Source organism: Octopus bimaculoides, chromosome 1 (genome assembly GCF_001194135.2).
Source record: "Octopus bimaculoides isolate UCB-OBI-ISO-001 chromosome 1, ASM119413v2, whole genome shotgun sequence".
Lineage (NCBI taxonomy): Eukaryota > Metazoa > Mollusca > Cephalopoda > Octopoda > Octopodidae > Octopus > Octopus bimaculoides.
Window position 1 is genome coordinate 181,216,588 of NC_068981.1, and position 1,831 is coordinate 181,218,418.

The following is a 1,831-nucleotide window of genomic DNA, read 5'->3' on the forward strand; positions in this document are numbered from 1 at the left end:
TATATATATATATATATATATATATATATTCGTTACTATGAAACATGAACAGCTGCCATTCAAAAATCAAAACAAATCATCCCGAAACAATGTCGACGATAAGTCATATAACAATTTACCGTCGACATCCAGAAGAAAGTATATATGCTTGCACATGGGTGTGAGGATATATATATATATATAGAGAGAGAGAGAGAGAGAGAGAGAGAGATTCGAAAGAAAATATATATACAGCTATGTAACAAAATAAAAAATAAAAACTCTCTAGGGGAGGGAGACATTTTCTTATAACCACTGGTGCATGCTGAGAATCCAATATTGAGCATTAGAGCACCAACTATTAGAATTGTCATACAATAGATCTTCGATGGCTTGTCTTAGGTAGGACTGTTTAGCAGATGAATCCTCATGTGACCCAAAACACAAGAGGTAAAGATTAAAGAAATGTTAGTACGGTTGGTACGGCAGAAAGCGTCTCGTTCCAAGTGGAGATACGCGTGGTAACTAACCTAAAATATAGACAGAAGGTTCTAACTGAAAAAGGTTAACAGAACTGGCGCAAAGATTATTATTAATGGCCGAAAGTAAAATTGTAAATTTCTTTAAACATTCCACTTTTGTTTATCTTGTTCGGTTTTATCTTCCCTAAACAAATGAGCCGCCAATTTAAACAGATAAAAATGAGATAGCAGGCATACATTCCTTAAAGAATTCAGAAATAATAATAAGAAAAAAAAATTGAAGGCTAAAAACTGTGGAGAAAGTTGGGTATTAGTTTCTGAATGGACCGAAGACTGCTGTCGGTCAGCTCAACGAAATGGCCAGATGGTCAGAGACCTACACAGGTTTGCAGTAATAATAATACCTGCAATTTGTCGGGAACATAATACGCTAAAGGAAAAAGAAATGAATAAAAGCAAACAGTTGGCGGAAAACAGAAACTACATAAATAGAAGAACAAAACCGAAAGCAAAAACATGTTGGAATCTATTTTTAAATTTTAATTTCTTTTTCTTCTTTCATTTTTATATTTAAATCGATGAGGAGTAACGCGAAAATATTTCACAAGAAGTGTAAAAGAAAATACTAGAAATAAGACCAGTGGAAATCCAATGAAAGAAAGAAAACAATACTTACTATGCTCACGCTGGCTTTTCTTAATTCACGGTTTTCCTCTTGTAATGTCTTACACTTAAGTTTATAAGTGTCCAGTTCAACTTTGAGCACTTTATTTTCCTGTTGCAATGAATCAATCCGTTTGGAAAGAATTTGCTCCACCTGTGCAGGTGATGGAGGTTGCATAGTGGGCCCACTACAGCCTCCAACACCGTCCAAAGAGCTGGTGTCACTCTCCAATTCACTCGCGCTGTCCGCCATCATGACTAGTACACATACACACACACACACTACTTTACAGCAGCAGCAGCATTACCAATGTCATCATGACTAGTTACATACACATATACACTCACTTTTATTACAGCGGCGGCAGCAGCAATGCCATGCACATACCAACGCTGGCTGTGTAAAGCGCCGTTTCGCTTGCTGTCAATCTTGACGACGATGATGATTATTACTACGCTAATATCTAGTTGCCGGCTCTGCAATGATGTAGTTTCGTATCTGGTTATGAAACAGAGCTAGTCTCACGCTCACGATTTATCTAACCAGAACAATTAAAATCCCATTCTGTGGTCGATGGTGCTGTTTATTTATTTTCTTTTACCGAAACCCCTCTCCAATGGCGTCTGCAATAAACTAGATGACACTTTTCGTATCTTTAATGTTAAATATCTCACTTGAAAGAAATTAAATAAACATTATATATTTT

General features: G+C 36.3%; 1 protein-coding gene across 4 annotated transcripts in view; it reads right to left on the bottom strand.

Moving 5' to 3' along the window:
- The window catches only part of LOC106873030 (coiled-coil domain-containing protein 6), a 180,954-nt gene extending 179,354 nt beyond the window's left edge, over nucleotides 1–1,600 (bottom strand). For 2 of the 4 annotated variants that reach the window (XM_014920236.2, XM_014920235.2), the window contains exon 1: nucleotides 1,138–1,597. In XM_014920236.2, coding sequence (XP_014775722.1) covers nucleotides 1,138–1,380 — 243 coding nt within the window. In that variant the 5' untranslated portion in view covers nucleotides 1,381–1,597. Of the gene's footprint in view, nucleotides 1–1,137 lie in introns of all 4 variants that reach the window. The other 2 variants (XM_052972984.1, XM_052972992.1) reach the window with 2 other exon arrangements.
- Nucleotides 1,601–1,831: the final 231 nt, after the last annotated feature.